This window comes from Myotis nattereri (genome assembly GCF_964212035.1).
Source record: "Myotis nattereri genome assembly, chromosome: 8".
NCBI lineage: Eukaryota > Metazoa > Chordata > Mammalia > Chiroptera > Vespertilionidae > Myotis > Myotis nattereri.
The window spans coordinates 71,101,208-71,129,139 of NC_138083.1; the positions used below are offsets into that span (position 1 = coordinate 71,101,208).

The following is a 27,932-nucleotide window of genomic DNA, read 5'->3' on the forward strand; positions in this document are numbered from 1 at the left end:
TCATGGTCGTGGTCTCAGAAAATGTACTTGTCGCTGCCTTCCTGGAAGGTGGTACGTTAAGAGCAACATTACGCTCAAGTTTTTAGGTGAAAAGAACCAGGAGATTCTTTATAAACCCCAAGTCTAATTATGCTTCCACGTTGTAGAAGGATGATCATGAGCTTGCTCTCTCTTTTGCTCACTTGCTTTGCGGAGTGAGGAACTGAATCTGTGCCGACTGGCAGGCTCCAGAGCCCCAAATAGGTGAGGGACGATGAGGCTTGAATGGCTCTGGATTGATAGCCGCCCCCTCCCTTTTAATCAGTGATTCCTTTTCTGACTGTTCTTCCAACCCCCACGTGGAGGAGAAAGGAAGAGAATCAGAGCCTTCGAGCGGATCTCCCTACAGCTGGGGTGCGGGAATGAGAATCACAAAGCTCGCTGTGGTCGCCTGCTCACTAAGTGGTGAGATTCCGTCCTCACCGCTTCTGGCAGCATGGCCTGACCTCCAGCGTCTCCCCTGTATTTTGTTCCCCGCTGGTACTTTGCTCCTTCAGGGATTTGACACTCCTGGAGCAGCCCTCGGGCAAAGATGGCTGGGTGCTGGGGTACAGAAACCCCGGGGTAGGAAAGCTCAGGGGGTGTGCCACACCATTTCCCAGCGCTCCCCTGGAATCAGGCCCCTGGCCCCACAGTGGTAGCATGCTTGATAACACCCCCTGTGGCCACCTCCCTTCCCCACGCCTCTACTGGCATTTTCCTGCAGCTCCCAGTCAAGTCCAGCTGCTCAGACCCTTGTCTCACAGTCTGCCTCTGAAGAAACTCCGACTAGAAGAAAAGTTTTCCCGGTGAGGGTCGGCACTTTCTATTTATCCTGTATGTGCCCCCGGGAGCCTGTTTTGCAGGTCTCAGTGTCAGCCGATGGGAGGAGTTCATGGGCGCTGTTGAGGGCCTCTGGGATGGGGACCCAGGCGTGGTGGGCTGCCCCTGGGAGACCACTGTGGCCTGGAGAATAGGTTAAAGGCCATGTGTCGGTCCTCCATGGCCAGACCTGCTCCTCCTGCTTAAATCCTACCCCTTAGGTGGCTCCCATGGTCCCCAGGTTATCTGGGGTCTCTGCCCACCACTTCTATTCTTCCCTTTATGCTCCAGCAATAGGAGACCACATGGAGTTTCTCCACACCCCATTCCCCCAGCCCTTTCATCCCTGCTGACTTGTGTTTACTGTTCCTCCTGCCTATATTGCCATTCCATACCTTCCCTTTGCAAAATCTTATTCATCCTTTAAGATCCAGTCCAAGGGTCACCTCCTCCAGGAAGCCTCTCTGCCGCCTTCAGAGGGAGGAAGCACCCTAACCTTGTCATCGATCAGGCCTTCTCTTAAGTCCCCAGCACCTCTCTCGGCCAGCACCTTCACTCACTGTACTGAAATCGCAGTGCAGGTCGGTCTCCCCACCAGACGACGAGCTCCTTGAAAACTCAGGCTGGGTCTTCTTCAAAGGCCCCGGATGTGGCAGGTGCTGGACACAGGCTGGGTTCCCCAGAAGCAGACCCTGAGATGGGCATTGCTTGCAAGAGAGCTATTAGGGAACTGCTTGCAAGAGAGACCAGTAAGGGGTGGGAGGTATCCACACCCAGACATGTGCACGCCTGTGAAAGGCTCAGGAGTCCAGTGCCCGTCATCAGAGGCCACAGATGTGAGCTGTCAGAGGCAAAGGCTAGGGATGATCCCCCACCGGCCCCAGAGCAGAGTCCCCAGACAGGACACAGGGCTCTCAGGCTGAGCACCAAGAGTGTCCACTAGAGGGCGCCCCAGATGACGGAACTGAAATGTGGCTCTTAGGCACCTCCAACCCAGGGTATCTCCAACCCAGCTCCTCCCTTGGCCCATAAGCCACCCCTCCCCCTCTCATTCTTCCTGCGCCCTCTGGTGCTTGACTCCAAACATCCTCTACCTCTAGGGCAGTGGTTCTCAACCTTCCTCATGCCGCTACCCTTTAATACAGTTCCTCATGTTGTGGTGACCCCCAATTTCATTGTTACAAATTGAACATAATTAAAGCATAGTGATTACTCACAAAAACAATATGTAATTATATATGTGTTTTCCGATGGTCTTAGGCGACCCCTGTGAAAGGGTCGTTCGACCCCCAAAGGGGTCGCGACCCACAGGCTTAGAACCACTGCTCTAGGGTCACCTTTGGCCTCAGCTCCCACCCTCTTATGGTCACCTTTCCTAAATTCACCCAATGATTTCAATCCTCCTTTTAAAATCTTTTTCAAAGTCATTCCCTTTATTCCATTTTCATTACCTTGCTGCTACATCCTCAAAGCCTAGTATGGTACTTGTATATACTTGTTGACTGAATGAAGGAATGAATGAATGAAAGAGTGATGGACCAATGTGCAAAAGGAAGTCCAGCCTCCCAAGCCTGGTGTGCAATTTTCCCAGGAGCTGACCCCACCCTCTTTTTGGATCTTATGAACTCCTAAATCCACATTCTGCTTATGGCAACAAACAAACAAACAAACAAACAAGAAAACCCACTCATTCTTCCACAACTAACTCGTGTGTCTGGCTCTCTCACCTGGGCTCTGTTCTTCTGTGCACCTAAAAATCTTATCCTCTCTACCTGTAAAAACTCTGCTTGTTTTTTAAGGTTCAGCTGCCCAGCCTCCTTTAAACTGGTGACATTTAGTTTGTCCTTCTCCTAGGGAATGGCTAAGAACATTTTTTTTTTTGGCATCGCCATCTTTAAAAGACAGTGAACTGAGAGTTGTGGGTGTGGTTGGCATTAGCTGCTGTTCACAAAATACAGGGTGGGGCAAAAGTAGGGTCACAGTCATGTATGTGGAAAATAATGGAGTTACTAATAAATAATAACACAAGAATAAACTCTTTTGCGTACTCACAACTGTAAGCCTACATTTGTCCCACCTGTATTTTGGGTTGCCCCTCTTGTGGACACATAGTAGGACTGTTTTTTCCTTTCTTTCCTCCATCTCTCCCATTTCACTCCCTTCCTCCTTCCTTCCTCTCTTTTGTACTTTTAAACTTAATTCTATCAGCTGGTTGAGCATGAAAAACTTGTGTGAGAAGCAGGAAGAAGCCAAATGATCTTTAATTTCTCTAAGGTATGCATAAAGAACAGAAATCTTGCCACAAGAAAAATAAATTTGTATTTTAAAAACGTTAATCTTTTGGCCAGCTGAGGCAGTTTTGATCAGATCTCTCATTCTTCAATTTCTCATCGTCTATATCTCAGATTTCACCCAAAAAGCAAAAGGAATAAGCTTTTCTAATGACAAAATAAATCTAATATTAAATCTTTGTGTCTTCTTGTCTCTCTTTCTGGGCTTATTTCCTACCATAATGGTCCAGGATCTTCGAAATGTCTTTAAGGAAAAAATTTTTCATCAGTGCCTGTGATGAATGAATCATACAGACAATTTGCTACAACGGGCTTTTCTTTTTGTGCAAAGGCAAGAAATCTGAGTGAGGAAGCTCAGACTTCACCAACCTCCTGGTTCTGAAATTACTCATCCAGACACGAAGCAAAATTGAAAAATCAGAGAGATCTAGTTTAAAAGAAAGAGAATGGTTGATGGTCCGGGAACCAAGTAAGTACTCATTTTGCTTTTGTGCCATTGGATGAAGATGCCAGATCAAGAGAGGACTTGGACACGTCATGGCACCGACAGGCAGGGCTAAAAGACACTGGCAAAGTGTTTATCACACGAAGAAGCGTGCATCTGGAGTGTCAGCGGCGGCACTCAGCCCAGAGCGCGCACATCTCCCCTCCTGCCAGAACAAGCTCGTTGACAAGAACTGTCACTGACTCTGCTTTATCTTCCTTGTGCTCGTAAGCGGGTGCATTCCGAGTGCATCCCACGTAAATTGGGGTTTGCTTCCTGACCTGGGAGATCAATTCTCTGTCAAAAAGAGCTGGCTGATGGATCACCATGTGGCTGCCCCTGCATTGAAAATCACAGCAAATACCGTCTCAAACTCCCTTCTGAATTACATGCTGGAGCTCCAAAGAGGAGCTTGTAGATGAATCCTCGCAGCTCACCAAGCTGCGTGTCTCACAAAGCCGATTCAATGAAGCTGTGGTTTGGGCTGTTCTCCCAGCCAGAGGCAGCGAGTGTTGGGGTTCATAGCGTGAATTTTGGAGCCCAGTGGCTGGATTTGCACCAGCACCTGCTGCTTACCAGCTCTGTGACGTTGGGATAATTATTCAACCTTTCTGTTTTAGTTTTCTCGGCTGCCAAATAAGGTTGACAATATGGTACCTCCCCACCTCCCAGGGCTGTATCTTAATCGGTAGCCTCAGGAACAGACCCTGAGACCTGGATTTAAGAGCAAGAAGTTAACTGGGAGGTAGCGGTAGATGAAGGGTAAATGGAGACAGGAAAGAAAGAGAATGGCCACTCGACAGTGAGTTACTGAGCAAGCCACCAGTGTGGGGGACTGGCACTCGATCCCACTGGGGAGCCTGGGGAACTGTGAAACACGCACCACAGAGTACAACACACGCCGAAGAGGTGAAGGGGCTGGGGTTCATCCATGGACTCCCATTCATCCTTCTCTGAGGGCTTCTCTTGTGTGTGAGTGCATGTGTGTGTGCATGTGTGTGTGTGACGTGTGCACATGCATGTGTGTGTGTGTGTGCACATGCAGGGGTGGGCTGTCCATTCTCTCACTTCTGCTTTGCCCTGCCAGCTGTAAAATGGGCTCCATCAGGAGGAGAAAAACCCTCATGTGAAGCAGTGTGCGTGCTGGCAGCTGGAAGCCAGACCTCGCGCACGGGAGGAGTAAGGTGAAGGCTCTGTGCAGGGTGACGGCGGACTGTTGTGAAGATTAAATGAGCTAATTATCCTGAAGCACTTAGCAAAGTCCCCGGCACGGAGTAAGCGCTCCGCCAAGAGCTTGGTTGGCACGAAAGCTAGACAGCCGTCCTTTGGAATGACTTTTTATCTTAGGATGGATTTTCCGTATTTTTTTGTTTTTCATTTTTTCCTCTGGGACAACGCACCATGGGGAGGAGCTTGGCACTATTACAGTAGCCAGATGCACCACAGGTCTCCCCGAGGATGACTGTAAAGGCGAAGCGGGTTTACTGACGGAGTGTCTCGGTCAGAGGGAGAATCATCACGTCATGGTGACATGTGAGACAAGCACCTGCCTCTCTGTGAGAGGAGCCGGCGCATGATCAGCACCTCATTCAGTGCTGGAGGGCGCACCTAGCTATGCTACGCTGCAGCAACAAACCAACCTGGAGTCTTAGTGGCTGGACAGGAGGTACCAGCAGTCCCATCTCCTCCCTCCTGCTGGCTGGCACTGTGAGCTCATTGAAGACAGGCACTGGGCTGGATTTCAGGCGCCACTGAGTCCTTAGCAGCTAGTCCAGGGCATAGCACAAAGAGGGGACACTGGTAAGTGAATGGATGGGCAGATCAGCAAATATATCCTGTACATGTCATGTTCGCAGATTTCCTTTCATTTGAAACGGTGGCTTCCTCCCATCTACTCTGCTCCTTGCAACTTCTGTTGTTCTCCTGAGTCTGAAAGAACTCATCTCGTCTAACTTGCTGGGCATGTTGTGTTCCCACAGCACATCACCTTCTGCCTTCAGTACAGTAATCTGTCCGCGTGTTGGCCCTGGCCACCCTCCCCTCAAGTCGCTCTAGTGGCTTCCACGCACGTTTAGGACACACTCCATGTTCTGCCCTGGCCTCTGCGTCTCCCCCTGGGCATCTCACCAGCCACCTTCTCCTCTCCAACTCTTCTCCATCCATGGTGGTCTCGTAGTTGTCCTTTGCACGTGGCATGCATGGTCCCACCTCAGGCCCTTTGCACCTGCTGTTCCTGTGGCTTCAATTCACTTTCTGCCTCCAGATCACTTGTTCCATTGACTCAGGCCACTGCTCAAGTGTCATCACTTCAGAAAGGCCTTTCCTGACCACTCCACACACCACTGCAACATTAATTTGCTTTATGTTTTTTCCATCACACATTTATTTGGGTGTTCTGACTGTCCCTTCTGCCCATGACAATGCAAACTCTATGAGAACAGGGATCTTGTTTTATTTAGTGTGGCATCTTACGCTCCCACAACAGTGACTGCTACTAGTAGGACCTCAGTAAATATTTGTTGAATTAGTACATAAAGATTATTGTCCCATTTTAGACATGGAGTAACTGAATCCTATGGAACTGAGGAAAATTGCATAAAGTAACATAGCTATTTATCCATATCACATCTATTATGAGCAGATACTTCAATCTTTTATAAAATATATTTTTATTGATTTCAGAGAGGAAGGGAGAGGGAGAGGGAGATAGAAACATCAATGATGAGAGAGACTCATTGATTGGCTGATTCCTGCATACCCCCTACTGGGCATTGAGCCCACAATCCAAGCATATGACCTGACCGGGAATTGAACTGTGACCTCCTGATTCATAGGTCGACTCTCAACCACTGAGCCCTGCCAGCCTGGCTAACTTTAATCTTTATAACAATACATTTTTCATATAGGGAAACTGAGGCATAGACAGCTTATGTGTCTGCCAGGGAACAACAGAGCAAGGACTCAAAGCAGGCAACCCTGCTCCGGGGTTCATGCAGGAGGCAGCCCAGCAGGAACGCCCTGTGGGGTGCTGGAGGAACCACCAAGAGAACAAATTGGAGGGTCTTTGTCAGCAGTCCCAACGTTGATTGAAAATTTCACATCTGGGACATTTTATGGGATTGCCAACACTTAAACCTCGACCAAAGCGAGGGGGGAGTGTAGGGAGCTATGTGGAGGTGAGGCAGTCACCCACCGAGGAAAGCATCAGCCCACACAAGGCACACGCTTAAGGAGATGGCCCATCACTGCATCTGCAGGCAGAGAGGGTGTACACAGAGGCTGGCAGCATGACTTACCATGTCAGTAAAAGTGGACAGTATCTCTGCTTCTAGAATATTCTGATGTCATCATGCAAATAGACCATCAGTGGGACTACCGTCTGAGCAAGGCATCCTTCCCCTAGCAAGCACTTGAAGGCAGAGCCTGCGTCTCTACAATGCTGCACGCAGGGCCACAGGTATATGTAAGGTGCTCAATAAACGCTCAGTGAATGGGAGTGACGTTTTTCCATCCAAGAGTAGGCATTTATTTAGGGACACACCCATCTGCCTGACAGGTCTCTCCCCACACTAATTTAGTCCTCATAGGCGTCCAACCTCAACCTCAAGTATGACCAAAGCCCTTCCATGCTCATGAACTTTGCCTGGATTTTCATTGTTCTAGAAAAATTGCCAATACTTTAAAAAGGTCCCATGTTGCAATAGAATGTCAGCACTTGACAGAGTCCCAGAGGCCATCTATTGTACCCCCTCCTATCTTTGCCCCCCACTAGTTTTATGGAGTTCTGATAAGGGGAAGGGAATTAGACAAGGATGCAGAGGTCAGTGTGGAGACAGGCCTGGAGCCCAGGCCTCCTGAGGCCCAGCCCAGGGCCCACCCTCTGTGAGCACTGCGCAGGGCTCAGAACTGCAGCTGCAGAGTCAGTGCGGAGCTTTCTGCAGAGGGCACTGAATTCTCCCCTCCCCCTGGCACGGCAGCCGTTTTGATACAGTTTTATCCCTCTTTGGCCTCTGATGCAGGGGCTAGATAATTAATCAGATAATTAAAATTATTTAAAAATGCCTTTGTATCTGTGAAAATTGCCCCAGTAATTACTGCCTTATCAAGAGACGGATTCCACAGACTGCAATCTTTCCCACAGAGAACATGCTCTTTCACTCGAGGCTTCGGGACACGGGCGCTGAGGAAGGAGGGTTGGGTATGCGAGCCAGTGCTTCTGGGGGTGAACAGCACCCAGTCTTGACTCCACAGTCTCCACGGAGCCTCCCCTCATTCGTAGACTTAGATTTCCTAACAAGATACAGCAGATTGCTTCCAGAGCCTGCTGCAAAACAGGATCATTCATTGAAAGATCAGATTGATTATTCAACCGGATTCTGCACTTGGGCCTCGCGGAGCCTGGTTTCCAGATTCGGCATCCACTTTTCAATGTTTATTTTTTTAAAAAATACACTCACGTGGGAGCAAAGTGAAGGCTTGCTTTCCTCAAGTGACTCCTGGTCCTTCCTGACCCAGCAACGCCTGGGGCTGAGCCCTAAGGGTACCATCCTGTCCCTGGAGCCCCACCACTTCTTTGTCGTAACTCCCAACGGGTGCTCAAGGCTGACAACGTCATGCTGCATGCAGGGTGCTTCACAGGAGCACGTCTGGTGGACATTCCCAGGAATTATAATGCAATGAAGAACCCACCACCCAACTGGGGCCCCTGACATCCCTCAGGACCAAGGACAGGGCTGATCACAGCCTCTGGGGAGGGACTATAACCCAGGTATCCTCAATGGGGGTGGTGCTCATGGGGTTATATAGGGAGACATTATGTTAGAGTGGTTACCGGCACTCTGGACGCAGACAATCTGGAGTTGGGTTTTCCCTGACTCCTGTTTCCGCTGGCTTCCAGTTGGGTCTGGCCAAGGGGAGGAGCTGATGGGATGCTGGAAGGGCAGTGGGAAAGGAGATGCAAGGGACTTCCTTCCTCTCTCTCCAGCAGCAAAGAAGTGTCCTCCTTGGTTTCTGCTCCTCCTGGATACAGCTGTCCTGATCCCGCCTCCATGTATGACCACGTGCCCTTGTCTGTCTGTCTTAAGGCGAAGAGTGGCTTTTTGCTTATGTGTATTTCTGTTACCTTCCTATCCTTTTGGGGGCTCTCAGCTCCCCTATCACCTGTATAACCAGTTTCCTGTTGTAAATACCCGAAGCAGTTTCTGTTTTCCTGGTTAGAGCTTGATCGATTAACCAATATTTGATTAAACTAATGCGTGTCCTCTTTGGCTGAAGTGACTTTGGGTCTCTGTCACTTACAACCTGGAGAGTCTGGACTTGTGCAGGAGTCAGTGGGGGAAAAAGTAGCTACCAGCTCCTGAGTGCTTACTGCCTGCCAGGCACTGTGCTCAGCGCTGTTTCCATGAAGGAGGTAGGAATTCTGATTTCCATTTTGCAGATGAGGAAGTGGAGCCACAAACAGGTCAGGTTAACTTGATGGGGATCAAGTTTGTTTTCTTTACAGGGAAATTCACTCAAAACCAGCTGCTTCTTTAAATAAGGAGGGGATCCCCACAGGTATATGGAGGCTCAAGGGTGGGGGGACAAGAAAGGAGGTGAGGAATGACAAAAGGCAGGTCTATATGCTACTTCGTGACATGGGCTAGAAACTGAACAGGCTTCTCCCAGGCGGGAGTCTATTGAGTAAAGAGAGAGCCGGGTAAATGAGGTACGGGCCTCATTCGTGACCATGATCCAAGTCAAGTTCTTACTGCTAATTGCCCGCACGTTTTGCTACAGGTAGTAAACAGGAATCATTCACGTGTCCTTAGGGACCGCGGTGCCATTCAGTATTCATGGCAAATGTATCACTGAGCTTCATAAGAGGATCATTTTAAAACAAAGCTTGGTCAGCTGTTTAATAATTTACTGATAGCGACAGCGGGGAGAATATCTAATAACCAGTGAGATTGGCTTTCAAATAGAAAATAAATTCATGTTAGAAGAGTTATAGGAGGGAAATAAGGAAAGGAGGGGGAAGCATTATTAGTGGCAAGGAAATATTTAACATTCGCCAATTCTGGATTTTTTTCTTTTTACTCCTATCAGAATGGAGAAACCTGATTATTGAGTGGTTGTGAAATTCCATGCATTTATATTTTACAACATTCACGGGCCCTTAACGTTCTTCACACAGGAAACAAGAATCATACCGAGGGCGGGTATCTGGAGCAGAGGCTCTGACAGCCCCTGAGCCCTGGGGAGCATCACCTTTGTTAATGTGGGGACTTTGGGGGACTGTAGGGTTTTCATGATCATATCTCAGTTTCTCCCGCAGTAGGAAAGGCCTGAGACATTTGAAAAACAAAGCCTCAAAGAAACAAAATCAACCCAAACTACACCTGTGCGTCCTCCTGCTCAGGGGAGAATGTTGCTTAGAACTGATTACAGGGAATCTGGCTTCTGGGTAAATGGAACTTAACTTATTTTTGTTTACTGGAAAAGTGCTATTGAAATGTCTGTAAACTGACAAGGGGTTTGAGATGGTCACGCTTGAAGTTTCCTGCTAATTCTAATATTCCTGGTGTGTGGTTTGGAGACACGATTAACACGATTTTAAAAGGTCCAGGAGATGATGAGAGGAAAGCAAAAACTAAATACACTATCAGGCACCAAACCTCCTTGTGCCTCAGTTCCCCGTCCCCCCGTAAATGGGAGAATAATAAGAGAATTGTAGGGTGAATCATGCATAAGCCTCCTGGCTGCAGGCCTGCTTCACAGCAAACTCAAGTTCAAGCATGTCAGGAAGGCAGAGGCAAAACCAAGGGGAACATCCCTAAGATGACCAGTCTTTAAGCTTCGGTGGCAGCCAGTGATGCATGGTGTTTTGGGGTAAAGCAACATCTTGGCCCCTCTGCCCTGCAGCCCCCTCCCCAGAGCACGGGGCCCACTCTGTCCTCCAACCAGTCCTTCCACTTGCCACTCTGGAGACAGGCTTCCAGATAAGACAGATGATTTCTGTGTTCCCAGACGGTATTTCCTGTGGCTTTACATTCCAAGATCGTACCCTCCATTCTTCACATTCATTTCAACAAACTCACTCTCATTCTGCCTTGAGGTATTAGCACTTTTCTTTTTTTTAGCTTAGAGAAATAATGATTTATCAACGTCTTCCTTGACGTGAGAATGGCTTGGATAACCGTGAGCAGCCTGCCCTGTCAAGCCAAGGAAAGATGTCGCTGGCTTGGGCTTCCTCCGCCACCATCCCATCGGGTCCAGGAGGGGTGAGGGACATTCTGGGGCTGAAGCTTGCTGCTATCATTTTGGGTGAAATGTCTTTCTGTGTAGCATAGTAAAAAAAAATAAAACAGATGCCATTCTCTGAAATGGAAAGAATTATTTATTTCACTGGCTTGGCGATGGAGTAGCTGGCTGGTGGAGAACATTTTGAGGATAACACTTCGGCTTTGGCACAGAGGAAGGGGAGGGAGGCTGTGTAAAATTCAGGGGGGATCTATGTAGGTATGGGGATTGAATGGGGTGTGGGGTGGGAGGAGGGGTAGATAAGTAGAGGGCAGACCTTGTGTGCGTGGGTAGGTTTATAGACCACACATTAAAGAGGTTAATGAACATCTTGATGCATAAGTGAGGTGGATAGATGTCACCTGACTACCCAAGATCCCGTGGAGAAGACACTCCTCCCCCCTCCATCAGGCTTCACTGGGGGGCAGTTATGGTGACCGTCCCCAGTATGGAGGGGTGGACAATGACCGAGGCTGGCCAATGAGAGCACTGTCTTCCCCACCACTTCCCTGGCCAAACTGATTGTCTCAGGAAATGGACTGTGACTCTAATCAGCCAGCGTCCTCACTAAAGTTTGGCAAGGGTGTTGCAAGTGGCCTCTCTCTCTCTTTTAGTGACAGTGCTAAGCTGTGAGAACTATTTATGGACTTTTCATTGTCCAATGTCCCTGACTACCCACCGAGAGAAGCACAACTAAGACATGGAGAGCGGTGGGTGGGGAGAGAGAATGAATGGCAATTGAGTTCCTGGATCCAGCTTTGCCTGAACGTGCTCATGAGCTGTTCAGCTAAATGCATCACTGGACCCCTGTGTTTTCACTGCTTGTTGGAGTTGGATGGCCTCAAGGAATCTTGCCTAAAGTACAACGTATGTATGTGTTCCAGGCTCAGTGCTCATCCTCTAAGCCAGCGGTTCTCAACCTGTGGGTTGCGACCCCTTTGGCGGTCAAACGACCCTTTCACAGGGGTCGCCTAAGACCATCCTGCATATCAGCTATTTACATTATGATTCGTAACAGTAGCAACATTACAGTTATGAAGTAGCAACGAAAGTAATTTTATGGTTGGGTCACAACATGAGGAACTGTATTTAAAGGGCCAGAAGGTTGAGAACCACTGCTCTAAGCCCTTATAGGTGCCAGAGACACAGACTTGGTCAAGACGCAGGCCTGGCCTCAGAAGGCTCAGCATTGTCCCTGGAGGCTCTCACCTCCCCTTGTTCCTGACACTGATCAGCCATTCACCAACGTGCCAGTGTCCAAGTTAAAACTCAGACTCCTGAGCCTCAACCTCTAGAGCAGGGCTGGGGCTGTCCGGCCCGCGGGCCTTATCATTTGGTCTGGCCCTGCCAAGGCATTAAGGGTGAGTTAATTAAATGTTGGACCAAATACAGCAGGCTAATTTTTACGTTGATAATTTTGTGTGGTCCGAGAATGATGTGGTAAATATCCAATTTGCCCTTGGCAGAAAGAAGGTTGCCTACCCCTGCTCTAGAAATTCTGATTCGGTTCCACGTGATACTAACCAACACCCTGAGTGGTTCTGGAATGGGCGTGTCCCACGGACCGATGTGGAGAGTACCATCCGCTTGCCCACCACACCCTCTCCAGGTGTCCTGGTGAATGCTCAGACTCTCACATCTGTGAACATTTGCCTAGCTGTTCCAGCTTCCCAGAATGCCCTTCGTTCCTTCTCTACCTGGTGAGGGCTCCATGCAGGGGGAGTTCAAGGTGAATTCAGGAGGAATGGGCTCAGAAAGGCAGGCAAGGCCCAGCCAGTGACGGAGTTTATTCTGAGGGCCATGGGGCATGTGCAAAGCGTTCTAAGCTGGCGGTGACAAGGCTGTGGAATGATGATCTCATTGACTGCTGTGTAGGGTGTGGTTGGGGAGAGGAGGTGGAGAGGAGCTGAGGTTTGAGCTGAGCTCACTGGGAGATGTGAGAAGCAACAAATTCACTCCACCTGTGGTTGGTGAGTCCCTGACTACCTGGGACCCTCCTGAATCCGGGGATGGGGTCAGGGACAAGGAGAGGGGCTGAGAGTCCCAGGGGAGCTCAGTGCTCTGACAAGACCCATGTCCACCTCCAAGACACCAGGCTGCTGGGAGAGCAGAGGCTTTATTCCTGCTTCATTAGAGAACCACTTTCCTGGAGGCAAGAAGTCCAGGCTGGGGCCATATCTTAGTCATGTTTGAGGCCATTAGTCAAACCCTGACACTGTCACCACCCTGCCCCTGTGTGCTGGCGGGACCTCTCAGCTTGGCATCCCCACTGCTCAGCAAGAGGCTGGGCACAGGTTAGAGACATGAACACCCATGGACGGTGCCTGGCACACATCACTTAATTGTGTGTGTGTGTGTGTGTGTGTGTGTGTGTGTTTAATTAAGAGAAACAGCTGTCTGGCAGAGCCCACTTAGGCAAAGCGAGCCGCCGTCCGGCATTCCATGCAGGACCTCTCCGGCACGGAGGTCTGCTTGCCAATAGTCTGGACCATGTGCTGGTGCTCTGGCCCAAGGACGAAGCAGCTGGCTCTCCACGCTGTGTTGTCACCCAGATGTCTGCGACAGTTGGCCTGGAGTCAAGGCTGGGTGGTGTGGCCAATCTACGACTTGGAATAGAAAAGAAAGTATCTTTTGAGTGGGCCAAGCCTTGTAGGTGTTTCACCTCCATTAACTCACTTAATTCCCACTCAGCTCAGCGAGGTAGAAATAATCACCCCGATTTCACAGGTGGAGAAACAGAGTTGGAGCGGGAGAGTAACTAGTTCATGGTCACCTCGGTGGTAAACGGAGCCCTGGGGGGTGTGGGCAGGTGCAAGGCCTCACCCCAAACGTAGCATGTTCTAGAGAAGGAACGAGGTGTTGGGGGCCTGAAAATCATCTAAGAGGAGGAGCAGGAAGGGTGTAAGGGATAGAGGATGCTTCCCAGAGCCTGCTGACACCCAAACCAGTCACCAAAATCGGGCTTCTTCGTGTCCCCAGAGAGAGGAGCCGGCTTCGAAGCAGTGGGTCGCCACAAGGGAAATCTTTCTAACCACGAGGGCCTCGCCCTGCAAATACTTCCCCCGTCAAGTCCTGCTGGTGGACGCAGCCCTACCCCTGGATACAGCACGTTGTTACAGGGCAAAATGGTTGGCTCATGAGGTTACACTTGAAAAATACTTATCGTTTCTAAGTTGCATGTGGGTTATTTATAATCGCGTGTCTTGACAGACAGCACTAACGTTCCCGCCATAAAAACATTATTCAGGCCAGAACTACCGGCTCTGAAAAGTCCGTGGTGTGTGCAGAAGCCACTCTGTTAATAGAAAGGTTAACTTGTATTTTTGAATTATTGATGGTGGCTTGTTACTAATTTTTTTTTCCTCAGAAAGGAGGAAATAATTAATGAAGAGATCATTGCCAATGTGTCTGACATCCATTAATGGTTTCATCTTGCAACCAGATTAAAAGAGACAGCTGGTCCATGAATTTATGTGAGGAGACAGCTCTGAATGTGCTGACAACCCTGCGAGAGGGCGGGGCTGCCGGCGGGCGGGGGGAGGGGGCCTGGGCATGGGCACAGCCGGCTGGGAGGTCCTCTCCTGCTGGCGGTGGGCCGGCCTCATCACTGCAGAGGGGCCGGGCAGCAAATGGGCTGCAACTCTTCTGACATCTTTCCAAACTCCTCTGTTCCCACGGGAGCCGAGCAGCACCTTCCCTGTGCCCGTCACCGGGCGGCATTTCCGGCATGGTGTTTGGATGAGTGGTTCTCAACTTGAGCCTGCATCAGAAGGTCCAGGGAAGCTGGTTAAAACACAGGTTCCTGGGCCCCACCGCCAGCATTTCTGATTCCCTAAGTCAGGGATGGGGCCTGAAAATGTGCATTTCTAACAGGTTCCCAGGTGCTGCTGGTGCTGCTGGTCCAAGGCTCACACTCCGAGAACCAGCTTTAGACCAATGACTGTCAGACCGTGCGGTGGGACTGCCTGGAGAGAGGGGGCCGGCAAACTTCTGTAAAGGGCAAGACAAGGGTAACCTCACGAGCCAACCATTTCGTTCTGTGGGCATTGCCGGAATCTGCCACAGTGACTCAGCGCTGCTCTGTGGCACAGACAGCAGCCACAGGCAATGTGTAAACAATACACAGGATGTGTTCCAATAAAGCTTTATTTATAAACTTAGGAGGTGTGACCTCTGTTCTAGAGCAGCACAGTCACCTGGAACTTTCTAGAAAAAGCAGCCATGGGCAGTCTTGAGCAGCACTAACAGAATTTTCTGTGATGGTGGAAATGTTCTATATCTGTGCTCTCCAATATGGCAGCCACTGGCCACACGTGGCCACTGAGCACCTGAAGTGGGGTTAGTATGACTAAAAATGGAATTTCTAACTTTTAAATTGAAATGGCTAGTGGTGCCTGCTTCGCACTAAGAAGATAAAAGGCTCTCTCGAATGGAGTGGCCATGCCTTGGCCACCTCCTTACACAGGGTGGTTGCCCTCTTTGAGCCTCAGTTTCCTCATTCGTAAGATGGGAATAAAACAGTAGTTATGCCACCTGCCTTTCCCATTGGGGAAGCGAGGCACCTTGGCCCAGCGTGTCTCCCCAGTTCCCCCGCCCCATGCTTTGCTCCCCACCGGAGGGTTGACTATGCCTGGGGACAGGGGAGGGGCTGGGGGACAGAGGGAGGCCATCTCTGCCTCTCCCCGCCCTTTCCCTCCTTCTCTCCGTCCAGTCTCCTCCCCACACTGTAAGCTCCAAGCTGCAAGCCCACAGCCTGCGGTCCCTGGCACGCGGCAGACCGCAAGCTCGCCTGTTGACAGGATGCCCCGAGGTGCAGGCCTCCCCTCAGACTGCTGGGATGAGAGATCTGCAGCTAAAATGTCTGACCACTCCTGTCTCGGCCCCGACCAGGGCTGGAAGGGAGGCCACTGCAGATAAGGAAACTGAGGCCCAGAGAGGTCTGGCCAAAGGTCCCCAAGGGTTAAGGGCCGAGCCACCCCAAGGTAAGAAAGAGGCTGCCTTCTTGGGCAGAATTAAAGGGGCAGAATGCCAGTGCACCCGCTCCAGCTCCTGGCTCCAGCACTGAGGCCGAGCCCAGCCCTGAGCTCCCCAGGCTGATGGGGGCAGACAGGGAAGCAGCCCCTCTTTTCTAATGAGCACTGGGCTCCTGTGAAGGAGGAGGGGAGAAGCCAGTTCAGAGGGGGCCTGGCTGGAGGCATCTGTGGCCTGAGCCAGCCCTCTCCCTCCCGTCACCCAGCAGCCCTGTCACGTGAGAACTGGGGTTTGTGGAACTGACCAAGGGGAGAAACCACATCCCTACAGTGTGAAAAGCATCGCCACAGCGGCCAGCCCCGGGGTTTTGGCAGCAGGTCTTGGGCAGGAAGTGCGTCTTGGCCAAAGATTCACAGGAAACCTTAAGGACCGGTGTGAGTTTACCTGGGAAACGATGCTGGGAAGGGTGGTCCAGGCAGAGGGAACAGCAGGTGCCAAAGCTCAGCGGTGTGCCTGGTGCCAGAGCCCTGCTGGGAGCAGGTGAGAGCCGGTGCTCCTGAAAGAAGAGAGGGGCCGTTTCTGGATGCGCAGGGCGGCTGGGACAGCACGGAGGGCCAGGGCGCACCCTGGGCACGTACAGCCTGGGGCCGAGGTCGGGCACTGGGCTTGCTCCCCCAGCTCGACCTTTGGAATGGAGCCTTTCTCGGGGCCCCACGAACCCCATTCAGACCTGGGAGCTTTTCGGGCAGCGATATAACATAGTGGGAAGCTCAGGAGGGTGCAGGAGGGCGTGTGCTCTGAAGACACTGAGAACTGCTGTTTATACTTCTCAGAAAGCTCGAGAGGGAATGAATAGGAGCCCTAGGGAGCGGGGACAAGTTAGAAGTGTGACACCAAGCTCGTTACTGGCTTAGAAATGGCCCGCTGTCCTAGGTCTGGCCGTGCCCTGCGATCAGCCGTGCCTAGGGTCATAGGTCATGGGCTGGGGTCAGCCGTGCCTAGGGTCATAGGTCATGGGCTGGGGTCAGGCCTCTCTGCAGGCCCTGGGTGAGGGTAGGGAACAGCCAGCAGTTTAGCTCTGAGCCTAAGGGATCTCCCCTTCCAAATGTCCTGAGGGCCATTCATCTCTGCCTCCCCATAGACTTCGCACAGAGCAAGGCGCCCCGTTAAGTGCTCCGTTAAGGATTTGTAGAATTATTAAGAATCCCTGAGGCAGCCTGTGAAAGGTCCCACTCAAAGTTCCCACCATGCCCATCTGTGCAATCCCACTTCCCCCGACAGGGGTCTGGGAACCAGGACATTGAGAAGCCTGCCTGGCAGTGTGTGTGTGTGTGTGTGTGTGTGTGTGTGTGTGTGTGAGTGAGAGAGAGAGAAAGACACACACACACACACACACACACACACACTGGCTATTCCAATAGACCAGTCCACGCCCTTCACCTTTTGAAGGTGGGGGTAGTGGTGGGAATCAGAGGATGGAAGCAAGGGCCTAGGATTACAAGTGAGGGGTGGGGGGTGTTAACGGATCTCGTTCAAGGGGACTGACCCACTCCACCTGGTGGAAACTGGGGGAGAGAGGTGTTCTCTGCTGTAGCAGCTCAATCCAGAACCGAGGCTCCCCACTATGGAAATCCTGGCCATGCCTGATCATATCTCGCCCCCAAAGTCTGTCCAGTCCAATTCTTGGAATCCCAACAAGGATGAGAGGTGTGTGTGTGTGTGTGTGGGGGGGGGGGGCTTGCTGTCCTGACACAGGAGGAAGCTTTGGCCACGTTCACGGAGTAAGTCCCTTGAGCGTTGCCCAGGTGTCCCTGCCCCTGGTTTATAGAGCCCAGTCCCCCACCCCCCACCCCAGGCCAGGGTCCATGAGCCCCGCTCCCAGGAGAGCAGAGAGTCTCAGCCAAGGGACAGCTTTGACTCTGATCTATGGTTTTCAGCCCCAAGCAGGTCTTTGTTCAGACCAGGAAGAAAAAGGAAAAAGCTACATGGCTCAGTTTCTGGAGAAAGGGAAGGGGGTAAGGTAGCAAGAGAAAGGGGTGCCGCTTTGTGCCTCCAACGTGGGGGTGAGGACAAGGGAGAGATGTAGGTGAATAAGAGGGATACCTGGGCGGCTGATGGGAGGCGGGAGGGGTGGGGGGGCTGGTGATAGCAGCGTGGTCAGCCATGAACCCAGAAGCGTGTGTGTGTGTGTGTGTGTGTGTGTGTGTGTGTGTGTGTGGTGGGGAGGTGCTGACTCTTAGGTGAAATTCTCATCTCAGGGCGGGCCTGAGACCCTCGCCAGCAGATGCCTGCCCCAGTTTAGGGCAGATGCCCGTTCCCCCGACCCCCGACCTCCACCCCATTCACCTGGCTTCCTCCCCCCTTTCCCCCGTCGCACCTACCCGCCCCCCCCCCCCCCGCCCTCACTCACCTGTTCTCCCATTCCGAGTTCAAAAGGCTCTTCCCTTTTCCCCTTTTTCCCTCCTCCCCCTCCGCCCCCCCTCCCCGTACCTGCGCCCCAGCCGGCAGACGATGCTTGGCTGCGTGGCGCAGCGCTGGGCAAAGAGGCGAGGAAGCTGCGGGGCGTGTGCGTGCGGGTGTGTGTGCGGGTGGAGGGATGTGTGTGGGCGCGTGACTGTGCGAGAGGCGCCGAGCCGGCCAACCCCGCTGAGGGCGAGCGTGTGCCTGGCGCGGGCGTGCGCGCGAGGGTGTGTGCGCGGCCCAGGCGGAGCGCCAGGGCGGGCGACGTCGGCGGCGGCGTTAGGACTCGGGGGACACCGCCCCCCGGAACGCCCCCCACCCCCCGCGTCCCGCCCCCGCCCAGCCTCCCTCCTCAGTTCGCGCCGCGCCTCGGCTTGGAGCGCAGCGGCGCCGACTCCGGGAACCCGGCAGAGCCCGCCCGGCGCCCAGGGCGCGCACAGCCCGCGGCCGCGCCGGCGATGCGGGGCCACCCCGCGCCCGCCCCAGTCCCGGCCCCGGCCCCCGCGGAAAGGGGCTGAGCCGCCCGCCGCCGCCCGGATGGCGAGCCTCGCCGCGCTCGCCCTCAGCCTGCTCCTGCGGCTGCAGCTGCCGCCGCTGCCCGGCGCCCGGGCTCAGAGCGCCGCAGGTGAGTGCGCTTTCCGCTCCGCGCTCCTCCCGGGACGCGCCGCGGGACCCTCGGAGGAGAAAGTTGTGCGGGTGCGGGGGGCTCGGGTCTCGGTGGCCAGAGCCCGAGTCCCGGCCTCCAGACGCCGGCAGCCGCCGCCAGGCGCGCCGGGGCCAGCGAGCCCGGCCCCTCGCGTCCCGCGACCGCGCGCGTTTGGCCAAGTTCTCCGCTTCACTTTCCGGCCGGCCCCCCCCTACCCCCCCGCCCCCCACGGGCTGGAGTAACTTTCCGCGGTTGTTGCGAATATCTCCACTTGCCGCCTCCCACTTTTCGGAATCCGTCACTTGCGTGTTCGGGGCGGCGAGATGAGAAACAGCTGGGACGCCCGGCGGGGAGCGTTCTCGCCCCGCAGCTTCCCGGGCAGCGCGCGCTTTTCGTGCGGTGGACTGGCCGCCAGCAGGCGGGGCTGCCGGGGCTGCGGCTTCTTTTCTCCGGGAGGTGCAGGAAGCTCGAGACTCTCTCTGTACACGCTGCGCCCTTCAGCTGGTCCTCAAACAAGCGCCGATGGCACCTGTGGGGGTTTGTGTTAGTCACAGAGCGAGCAAACCCCCTTCCTACCTCTACCGCCCCCCCCCCCCGTGTTTGTTTGTTTTTTTCTAGAGCAAATGGGCGCCCTGTTAACGGCCTTTCGAGTAGAGTGGCTTTGACCTGTGAGCATGTCCGCTCCTGAAAAGTTTGGGGGACTCATATTTGGGTTTGACCATGGGGAGGGAAGGTGAGCAGGGGCAATTCTCAGCGTGTGTGTGTGTGTGTGTGTGTGTGTGTGGTGCCCTGGTATATTCCCGATGGTAAGTTGGCATGCACAGGAGACCCCCACGATTCAGGGGCTTACATACCACCAAACTGTACCACGGGCAGTTCCCGGTCCTGAACCCCCAAAAGAGCAGTGGCGGGAAGGAGAGAAGGGAGGAAGTGGCGAAGGTATGCTTCCAAGTTCAAAATCACCTTGAAGTTTCTGAGCTCCCGTTGGCTTTGGAGTGACCACCCTGAAGGGAGGTTGCTGGGATCACAGGGACAGGCTGAGCTTAGCAGGTGGGACTTGGAAGGGCGCTCTTTGGATGGCTGACTACCAGCGGTGCCCATTGTATTATCACGCCGAGAGGAAGAAAGAAGAAAGAAAAAGACAGCAGACAGGCAGGCAGGGAGCGTTGGGGGAATGTTTCCTCTTTAAACAGGCGGCCTCCGAAGTTAAGAACCGCCGGAGTGACCTTCTATGGGACATGCACTGGGGACTCCCTTGCTCCAAACCGAAATGGGCGCCGAATGTGGGACTTCGGTGAAGGGACAGCCTGTTTCCCTGGCGGAGAAGTTAGGCGACTAGGACGCCTCCTTTGAGGCGTGTGAAGATGAGAGGTCGGATTAGCAAGGGAGAGAAGAGGGACAACCACGGCCCTGTTCTAAAGATGGTGCTCCCGTCTTCGTTTCCAGGTTTTTGGGTCCGTACTAGGCGTGCGAAGGAGGGAAGGGAGGCGGCTGCTGGTGACAGTCCTGTGGGCCCGGGCATGATTTGTGCCTTAGATTTTCCTGTCCTCCAAGTCCTGGCCCACATTAATAGTGTGTGCTCACGTTCTCGCAGCAAAAACAGTATCAGAAATATTCCACCATGGGTCTCACTGAATCCGCTCTTGGGTTAGCGTGCGGTAAAACCGTGGCGGGTTGGGGACCAGTTCGGTGCTGAAAGCACGCCGGTTCAGGAGGCTCCCGCCAGGTGGCGCTCGCCCACAACTGTTAAAATGCAAATCTAGTTGCTTTCATCTCTGGAATAGAACTTCTTTTCAATTTTTAAATGAGTAATGTGTTTATTCAGCAGCCTTTTGTTAAAACATTAGAGAAGTGTGAGGAGCAAGCACCTTTTCTTTTGTTTGGTCTTTGGAACACAGGGGAAAGAAAAGCAATCCTGGAGTACAGTTTGGGAAGAAATCGACTGTTAAGTCACCATATGTTTCTTTGGGTTCTACCTGAGCCCGGTGGCTTCTGCAAATCTACTATAGCATGTACTGAGCAAGCGACTGCGTTTGTTCCAAGGGCTCCTTCAATGAGTGGGAGTAGATTGTTTTGGAGACGGGGTGTATTCTAAGCCTCATTTGTAAAAATGGGGATTTCCGGTATAATCTATTCATTCTGGTTTAAGGCTAACCAGACTATTTAAATTAGATGATTTTCCCAGGTTCCCTCATGAACATCCACATTTGTAGATGCAGGAATGCTGCAAATGTTGACCTTTAAAAATGGACTTCTATTTTACATTTCTTTCTAAATACAGAAATTGTTGGAATCCATATCAAGCATACATATAACAATAGCTTGATTTCCTTTAAAGCCTCTTATTTGAAACTTTTGTCAAGTTTGGGTAAATAATACATTTTAAATTCAATGGCATGCTCTCTATATTCTTTTAATATGAAAATTCCCACTCTGGAAAGCAACGTCACATCTGTAAGCTTCCGTTTAGCACACAGCTGGGGTGGTATGTTTTGCTGTACCATGTTGGTCACTGTGTCCGGAAGTCCATGGTGTAAGCCTGTCACTCTCCCTTACTCTAAGACGTGTTTTATGAGACAGGATGATTTTTGTAAGGAATGATAGTAAAAAAGCATTTAAATTCAGCGTGTTCAGAGTTGTGGCAAAACATGATCTAGGATGGGTTAAGAGGGAAGCAGTTAAACAAATGGATAAGGGGGTAATTGGTCCATTTACTACTGGGTATCAGCCTTCATACATTGAGAGCAAAAATGGATCCTAGAGGGGGCTGACTTGCGATTGCAGTTGTTAGCAGTGTAGTCATTTAACTCAATAATCATTGCCAGAGACCTCTGGGGAACTGTTAGCAGTACAGTCAGATTTTACTTTCGGTCGTGGATTGCTCGATTTGTTTCCTAATAAAAGAACAATTAACGTGCAAACCTGGCTTGGATCCTGTTTCAGCAACAATTGCAAACACATTCCTAGTGAAAGCAGACCATCTTCTTGGGTTACAACGCGCTACCTTTCTTTCTCCTCCACTTAATTTCTTCTTGCTTTTCCCTGGCACAGCTCCTGCAGGTTCTGTCCGAGCTGCCAGCCGAGAGGCATCTGCTGTCATATGTAACCGTCACCTTTCAGAGCCATGATCACAGGGCATTACAGCATTGTTCTTTTAAGCATGGGATACTCCCATGACTCTCCGACTGTGTTGCTGTGGAAACGAGCAGTGCCATGTAGGTGGTGGGCCCTTGATAAATATTTATTGATGATGAGGATGAAGAGATGGTGGCGTCTCTTGGCAACCATGGTGAGCGATACGGGCGTTTAAGTCGAGAGGCAGCCTGACAGAGAGAAATGAGGATGAGCTTTGGAGTCTGAAGTCCTAAGTTTGAATCCTGCCACTGCTTTTCTCTCTAGCTTTGCCAGCACGGGCACTTCATTCCTCTTCTCGGATCCCCAGCTTCTCATTTGTAAGAGAGGATAGTTATAGCTGCCTCACTGGATGCTGTGAAGACTAAAGATGGTGCATGCAGAGTGAATAGGGGACTAGTGCACAGGGGGACTTGATTCTTACCGGATCCTTGTCCAGGACTGGCCTCGGCACTGGTGTAGGCACACAGGCCAAGGGAGCATCGGTGGGGAGCTCAGTTAGGAATTGGCAGTGAGATGGCTGAGTTTTGGTGATGAGTCTACTTTTTCTCCTTGTTGGAAGTTGATTCCCTGCCACCAGAAGGAGATTTAAAACGAAAATTTCTAACAGGTGACACTAATACATGTGGCCATTCGAGGGTTTAGATAGGACTGTTTTAAGTACGTTTGTGTTCCTAAATGAGAACCGATTAAAAAATACACATGGTTGCACATTGTAATGGGAAAGTGTTTGGCTTTATCCTCTCTCCCTTCCTACCACCCTTCCTCATCCAACCTTCCTTCCCCCAGGGCCCTGTCCCTCATCCGTGTCCATCTCTTATCCAGAAATCAAGTGCATGGCACTCCAGGGCAGCGGGGGGCAGGTGCGTTGTGCACTCTATAAACAAGCAAAGAATAAGCTAACATATAGAGGGCTGTGGCATTCCAAAAAAGAAAGGAAAAAGCTGTGAGGTTATTGAAAATAAACCATGTCCGACAAGTGTAATAGCATTTACAAGCACATTACAGACGGGGCTAGGAGGCAACACCATGTAGATATTAGAAAGCAGTTGGAGTGTCTCCAAAATCTGATAAAACGGAGTCGAATTGGTTTGGAGAGGAAGGAAGCCACGGGTTGTTTTAATGGATAAATAACATTCAGGTGCAGCTGGAGGGACAGTGGGGATCACTAGTGTTGTGTCCAGGTTGGCCATTGTGACCTCGGGATTCAGAATTTGGTGTGGGCTTGCTGGACACTTTTATGTGCCTGGAAAATGGAGAAATGAACAGGCCGACGCCGTTTACTTATTATCTATTAGTAAGAGTTTCAGGCACCAAAGAAGCTACAGAGGGACCCCGCGAGGATTTTGGGCATAAATTCCCAAGGGGACCTATCAGACGTCAACTGGGAAAAGTGAGAATTAATGTGTCAGAAAGGCGGAGTGGTGAAAGGGTAAGGAGCCATTGAGAGATGGCGATCATTCGGTGTGTTTATCCCAAATGCCAGCGTTATTTCACTTGGCCCGTCCTAGGTAATTACACAGACAGGGCTGCTCGGGAGCCCGCGGGCCCACCACCAGGCTGGTGGGTAACTAACACTGACATGATCCGCAGTGTTACTGGCCCATTTTCATTTCACACTGGAGTCAGTCTGCTGCCTGACACACACATCCACTGGTACATGCGTGGAATACTAGCAGATATACAGTCTTTTCAATGTCTTGAACATTCAGCTTAAAATTTTTATTGTTTGCTGGAGGGAATAAAGAAATGGTGATACCACTTTGGTAAGCAGTTTGGCAGTTTCTTTAAAAAGTTAAACACACATGCACCGTAGGATCCAGCAGTTCCACTTCTAGGAATCTACCCAACAGAACTGGAAACATAGACACGCAAAGACACACGTGTGGATGTTCATGGCAGCATTAGTCATGGTAGCCACAATCTGGAAGCCAGCCCAGTGACCAACTAGTGAATCCATCCAATGGACTAGGGCTGGGAATAAAAAGGAATGAACTATCATGGATGAACTTCAAAAACATTATGCTAAGCATAAGAAGCCAGATGCAAAAGGTGACATACTATACTAAGTATTCAGAAAAGGCAAACCTATAGGGACAGAAAGCAGGTCAGTGGTTGCCTGGGCTGGGCCCAGGAGCAGGGATTTATGGGGGAAATATTTTGAAGTGATGGAGAGATTTGAAAACTGGAAGGTGGTTATGGTTGTGTAAATCCTGGCTCCCAGCTTGGGATATGTCCTTGATAAGTTACTTCTCTGTTCGGAACCCATATTTCTGCAGCTGTGAAAGTGGGCACAGCAAAGCTTTGGTGCTGTAAGAGCTGGAGAGAATGCCTGTCAGTTGTACAGCTAAGCTCCTGGCACGGAACAGGCACTCGGTAAATAGCGTTACTATTACTTAGCCTTTGCCAGTTTCCAAAATAATGTGTTGCATTAGTTATTTGAAAGACATTAGTTTTTTGGTTCTCTCTCAGTTCTTTAGGCTGTGAATTAAATCAGTGAAGTAACATTTCCTTTCCCTTAGCGGTTTGGCAAAACCGAAGACGTTTAAAACTACTAAGTTTTGAAAAGGATCTGAGCAATTAGGTGGCTTTGTTCGCTGTAGAGTAGTGGATACTGAAACCGCTCTTTTGAGAGCTAAATCGGCCGTGTCTGTTAGCATTGAAGATGCGAGCACCTTGTGCCTGGGGTTTTGGGAAGGGTATGGATTGATGGGGGGGGGGAGGGGGCGAGACTAGACCATTCATCCATTTTCTCTCTCATTAAGCCGAGAAGAGTAGAACTGCTCCGCTTGGGAGCCGAGGCAACAGGTACCAGCCCCTTAGTTTACTAACGGGGTGAACAGCTCCCAGCGGGCAGCTTCCTGGACCCGGGAACAGCTGTTTTCTTCCGATCACCCCCACTTTGCTTTACTGTGGTACCGAAACCAATCGCAAGATCACAGACCCGCGACTCCTGGGGGTGGGTTTATATTCATCCATACGTATTCGTTCTGCATCGACTCTTCGGAACCAAGCATGAATTACTGGGTTCACGCCAGCAAGGAGACGTATTTAAAGAGCGCTTAATGATTGATCCTCATTTACGAGTGGCTTGGGAAGGTTTGGTCTTGCTTTGATTGACTATACTTATGGCTTATTGTTGCTGCATGAATGATCACAGGTTGGTCAAGCCAGATTCATTTTCACCATTTTCGGACATTTTTGAGAGCGTCTGTATTTTTCTGTGACAACTAGGACCTTTAGGCTCACCTCTAGGTTTTCTCTCCCAAACATACAGCCAGTCATTTTTTAAAATAGAGCCCTGGTCCCTTTTAGCAGTGACATCAGAAACTGAGGTGCACATTGTGGTACTTCATTTGAAATCTGGAGTAGAACAGGATAAAACAGGGACTGCTGGTGATGTCAGGGATAGAACAAAAAGATATCATCAGATGGGAAACAAAGATGGCGGCATAGGTAAACATCGGAAATTGCTGCCTCGCACAACCACTTCAAAAGTACAACTAAAAGACAAAACGGACATCATCCAGAACCACAGGAAGGCTGGCTGAGTGGAAATTCTACAACTAGAAGGAAAGAGAAAAGCACACTGAGACTCAGAGGAGGTGCGGAAGTAAAGTGCAGCGGTACGGAGGCGCACGTAGAAAGGGCTGGCAACTGAGGACACAGTTGTCTTTTTTAATCGGAGGGAGTCTCAAGCTCCCGACTGCTCTGAACGCCAGTTCTGGGCGAGTCTCTGAGGACCCAGGACTCATACGGGGAGAAACTGGTCTGTCTGGCATTGGTCGGAACTCGAGGGCGGCTTTCTCTCAGAGGTGCTTGCAGCGATTACCGCGGGACACTGAGATGCAGGGCCTCTTAGGGTAGGACTGAGGAGCAGCCATAGCTGCTTGCTCCACCCTGTTGATCCCCTGAGACCTCACCCCACCCAAGCTTTTGCATATGAAAGGTCTGGCCCTTTGCAATCTGAAAATTACCTAACAAACTGCAGCTAGGTCAGAGAGACCCAGGACTTCCAAAAGAAGGCCCAAGGCCCCACAGCAGCTTGCATTGCTCCACAGCTGGGCCTCATCTGGGCACCTCCAAATCCCAAACAAAGAAGAGGAATCTGCAGATCTCTCCATAGCTCCTGCTGGGTAGCCTTAGGCAGAGGCTAAATTAGCACCTCCTTAGAGATCCAAGAGCCAGTGTACCCAGTGGTCAGAGTGGGACCATCCAGATTACAACTCCTCAGATCCATAAGGGACACACTCAGGGGGCAGACTCAGTGAGCACCGAAGCCCCACTGAAGCAAGTCTTGGCCCAGAAGGGTGTCTCCAGCACAGAAGTTCTGTCACTGTAGACACAGCTGATTCTCACAGCCAATTGGCCTGGAGGTCAATTCCCCCCAGTGATACCTATAACAATCAAGGCTTAACTATAACAAGATTGTGCACAAAGCCCACAAGGGGGTGCACCAAGAGTGTCCACCTCAGGTAATTGGGGAGGCTGAGCCACTGGGCCCTATAGGACACCTAGCACAGAAAACCACTCTATCAACACAGGGAAGCATAAAAAATGTGGAGACAAAGAAACAGGTCACAAATGACAGAAATGGAGGAAAGCAAACTACTGGATATAGAGTTCAAAACCACACTTATAAGGTTTTTCAAGAATTTTCTAGAAACCGCCAATAAATTTAGTGAGACCCTCAAGAAATCTAGTGAGACCTTCGAGGTTATGAAAAAGGACCAACTAGAAATTAAGCATACACTGACTGAAATAAAGAATATTATACAGAGTTCCAACAGCAGACCAGAGTATCGCAAGAATCAAGTCAAAGATTTGAAATACGAAGAAGCAAAAACACCCAACCAGAAAAACAAAAAGAAAAAAGAATCCAAAAATATGAAGATAGTGTAAGGAGCCTCTGGGACAGCTTCAAGCATACCAACATCTGAGTTATGGGGGTGCCAGAAGAAGAGAGACAGCAAGATATTGAAAACCTATTTGAAGAAATAATGATAGAAAACTTCCCCTACCTGGTGAAAGAAGTAGACTTACAAGTCCAGGAAGCGCAGAGAACCCCAAACAAAAGGAATCCAAAGAGGACCACACCAAGAGACATCATAATTAAAATGCCAAGAGCAAAAGACAAAGAGAGAATCTTAAAAGCAGCAAGAGAAAGAAAGCCAGTTACCTACAAGGGAGTACTCATACAACTGTCAGCTGATTTCTCAACAGAAACTATGCAGGCCAGAAGGGAGTGGCAAGAAATATTCAAAGTGATGAATAGCAAGAACCTACAACCAAGATTACTTTACCCAGCAAAGCTATCATTCAGAATTGAAGGTCAGATAAAGAGCTTCACAGATAAGAAAAAGCTAAAGGAGTTCATCACCACCAAACCAGTATGATATGAAATGCTGAAAGGTATCCTTTAAGAAGAGGAAGAAGAAAAAGGTAAAGATACAAATTATGAACAATAAATACACATCAACAAGTGAATCTTAAAATAAAGTGAATAAATAATCTGATGAACAGAATAAACTGGTGAATATAATAGAATCAGGGGCATAGAAAGGGAGTGGACTATTTTTGGAGGGGGGAAGGGTTGTGTGGGGTGCGGAAAGAGACTGGACAAAAATCGTACACCTATGGATGAGGACAGTGGGGGGGGGGCGGTAAGGGCAGAGGGTGGGGTGGGAACCGGGTGGAGGGGAGCTATGGAGCGGAAAAAAGAGGAACAACTGTAATAATCTGAACAATAAAGATTTAATTAAAAAAAAAGATATCATCAACAGCATGTGTTTATGACCATTTATCTCTGTGATTTTTTAAAAATTGA

At 50.7% G+C, this 27,932-nt stretch overlaps 1 protein-coding gene and 1 long non-coding RNA gene across 10 annotated transcripts in view; one reads left to right on the forward strand and one right to left on the reverse strand.

Moving 5' to 3' along the window:
• Positions 1–7,812: 7,812 nt before the first annotated feature.
• LOC308523063 lies at positions 7,813–18,544 on the reverse strand. Its single transcript, XR_013996287.1, has 3 exons — positions 18,358–18,544; positions 16,312–16,423; positions 7,813–13,502 (listed from the first exon to the last, which is right to left on the reverse strand). It is a non-coding gene; the product is annotated as an uncharacterized lncRNA (long non-coding RNA).
• Positions 18,545–18,687: 143 nt separating this feature from the next.
• The window catches only part of PTPRT (protein tyrosine phosphatase receptor type T), a 943,168-nt gene continuing 933,923 nt past the window's right edge, over positions 18,688–27,932 (forward strand). For all 9 annotated transcript variants that reach the window (XM_081096943.1, XM_081096945.1, XM_081096948.1 and 6 more), the window contains exon 1: positions 18,688–18,952. In XM_081096943.1, coding sequence (XP_080953069.1) covers positions 18,865–18,952 — 88 coding nt within the window. In that variant the 5' untranslated portion in view covers positions 18,688–18,864. The remainder of the gene's footprint in view (positions 18,953–27,932) is intronic.